The sequence below is a fragment of the Gossypium hirsutum genome, chromosome D10, assembly GCF_007990345.1.
Source record: "Gossypium hirsutum isolate 1008001.06 chromosome D10, Gossypium_hirsutum_v2.1, whole genome shotgun sequence".
NCBI classification, from domain to species: Eukaryota; Viridiplantae; Streptophyta; class Magnoliopsida; order Malvales; family Malvaceae; genus Gossypium; species Gossypium hirsutum.
In genome coordinates, this window is record NC_053446.1 from 51,881,853 (window position 1) to 51,884,316 (window position 2,464).

The following is a 2,464-nucleotide window of genomic DNA, read 5'->3' on the forward strand; positions in this document are numbered from 1 at the left end:
GAAATGTCGCAAACGAGCAGGGAGTTGTTGAATTATTATTTAATTGAATCCTGATAAGGCGGGGTACGTTTCGTGTAATGATGAAACTTACTAAGTTCATCTGAACTTACAATGGTTGTTTTGTGATTGCAGGATACATAGAATAAGGGACTCGAGGAGGGACCAAGCCAGATCATTTGGAATCAAAGATTCATTTAAGTAGAGTCAAGCACATAGGAAGGGAGCACCCTTAGGAACTCTGCCATGGGGGTGGATATTTTGTAATTATGTAGTTCCTTAAGAGTGGAGTAGAGACAACGAACTTTATGTCTCTGATGCAAGTTAATTTATTAATAGGTAATATAATAAAGTTTGATTTCGAAATAGTAAGATCATAGTATAAACATTAATCTAGTTATGTTATGATGCCCGCATCCGGATTTGGGGATTGGGTCGGGTGAAGGTGTTACAATACAACTCAAATTCTTTGACTATAAGATCAAAGCTCAACCAGCACCACCAGTCTTATTGAAACAATCATATGACAGTTTAGGCTTTAAGATGAAAAAGAAAATATCAGAAGCACAACATTAAAATCTGACCCGTCTTTAAAGGAAGCATGAAAATTCAAAGCAACCTATATCTTAGTTGCAAGCATCGGGGTTAGCTAAGAGGTAAGCTTCAATAGCTTTGTAAACTCCCTCACTCCCTTTAATGAGAGCCTTGATTTCATCTTCAGTGATTACATAGTCACCAAAAGTGTAAAATTTCATCGAGCTCTTGCAAACACTTCCTCCACCTACAGCTGCCTCAAACTTATTCTCGTAGTTGATTTTCTCAAGCTTGTTCCCCAAAGGCCCACCTTCAATCAAATTGTAACTGTATGAAAATTTGTTTTCATCATGTCCTCCAATCTGGTGCTTCATATATTGGAATGGAAGGCCTAAACAAATAAAATACTTGTTATCCGACATACTCGTGCTGACCGCATTGGAAAGAGGCCATAGAAAGTGAAAATAATGAAAGAACTAACCTTCAACAAAGTTGATCTTTACGATACATCCAGGGCCAGGATTAGCTTCAACCTCAATACTCTTGATTGCATGAGGGGCAGCTATGGGCCAGACCTTGTCAGCTTCAAGAACGAAGGCCTTGAAAAGCCTGGCGGGAGCGACAGGGGAGGTAGAGTCATAGTTATAAGTGACAACACCCATGATTCTAATACTACTTGGGACTTTGAGTTGAAAGAAAAGAATAAATGGATGATTGAGTGAGAGTTTGAGGTGTGAGATGATTGAGAACCAAGATGCTATTTATAGACTAATATATTATTCTCATCTTTTAATTGGATTTATATCCAACATTTTTATTAATATTCATTGAATTGGTACTAGTCAAATTAGGCAGCCAGAACTTATTAAATAGCAAATTGGTGACTAAATATTTTATCTGTTTGTCTCCTATTTATTTGCTTTATATCTCTTCAAAATGTATTTTTTAAAAAGAAATATATAATGATAACATATATTAGATATTCATTTAATTATAAATATATTTAAAAATATTTTATTAGTAATTATATATTTTATAATTAAAATTTAATAAAATAAATTTTAATCCATAAATAGTAATTCTGGTGGAATCGAATTAACCTGAAATCAGATTTGCACTATTGTTCATTTTGCTGATGAATTAATCCTTTGCTAGAATGACTAGAAAACTTGTAGAAAAGAAATAAATGAATTTTTCCATTTCAACCCCTTTTGGTAATTAACATGTAAAATTCGGACACTTAGACTTAGGGACTTAAAGTAGGGGTGAGCAAAACTCGATTCGATTCGAAAAAATCAAAAAGAAAATCGTATTTCGAGTTAATCGAATAGAGTTATTCGAGTCGACTTGAGTAAGTAATTCGAGTTTGAATCAAGTTAAATTTTACAATTCGAATAACTCGAATAACATAATGGTGTAAATACCCCTTTGGTCCCTGTCAATTTTGAAAATGAGCAAATTGGTCTCTCTCTCAACAAAAATTACAAAAAAATTTCAAAATATTTTTAAAAGTTCCAGAATTTATATTTTTTTACAAAATCTAGAGAATATATAAAGAAAGTTAAAATTTTAAATATTTTCTAAAATAATAATAATGAGACTTAAATAAGTTAATTAATGATTGAAGTTTATCATACTAAAGTATCTGGTTTCAAATTTATGTGCTCCAACATGGAATTAATTGTACTGTAATAATATTTTAATTTGACATGCTTAATTTTTTTAATATAATATGACCAATTTCACTCAATTTGATTAGACTCGAATCTCATTTTACTCGATCATATTCGAAAAAAATTCAAATCGAGTTAGGATGATAAAATAGGACTCGCCATCTCGATTAAATGGAAAACTTTTCACTCGACTCGATTCAATCGAATGCTCACCCCTAACTTAAAGCATAACTTTTGATACTTTTTCTAATGTGATATTT

At 32.1% G+C, this 2,464-nt stretch overlaps 1 protein-coding gene across 1 annotated transcript; it reads right to left on the minus strand.

The window, feature by feature from the left end:
- Positions 1-480: 480 nt before the first annotated feature.
- On the minus strand, positions 481-1,310 carry LOC107916194 (major pollen allergen Bet v 1-E). Its single transcript, XM_016845342.2, has 2 exons — positions 1,013-1,310; positions 481-922 (listed from the first exon to the last, which is right to left on the minus strand). The coding sequence occupies exons 1-2, from the start codon at positions 1,191-1,193 to the stop codon at positions 624-626; spliced, it is 480 nt and encodes a 159-aa protein (XP_016700831.2). The 5' UTR covers positions 1,194-1,310; the 3' UTR covers positions 481-623.
- Between the last annotated feature and the right edge of the window lie 1,154 nt (positions 1,311-2,464).

What these genes read in the sequence shown, in the direction of transcription:
- LOC107916194 (XM_016845342.2), bottom strand. Translation starts at nt 1,193, where the DNA reads ATGGGTGTTGTCACTTATAACTATGACTCTACCTCCCCTGTCGCTCCC. An exon ending in AAAGATCAACTTTGTTGAAG is followed by an intron (nt 923 to 1,012) that starts GTTAGTTCTTTC and finishes TTATTTGTTTAG; the next exon opens with GCCTTCCATTCCAATATATG.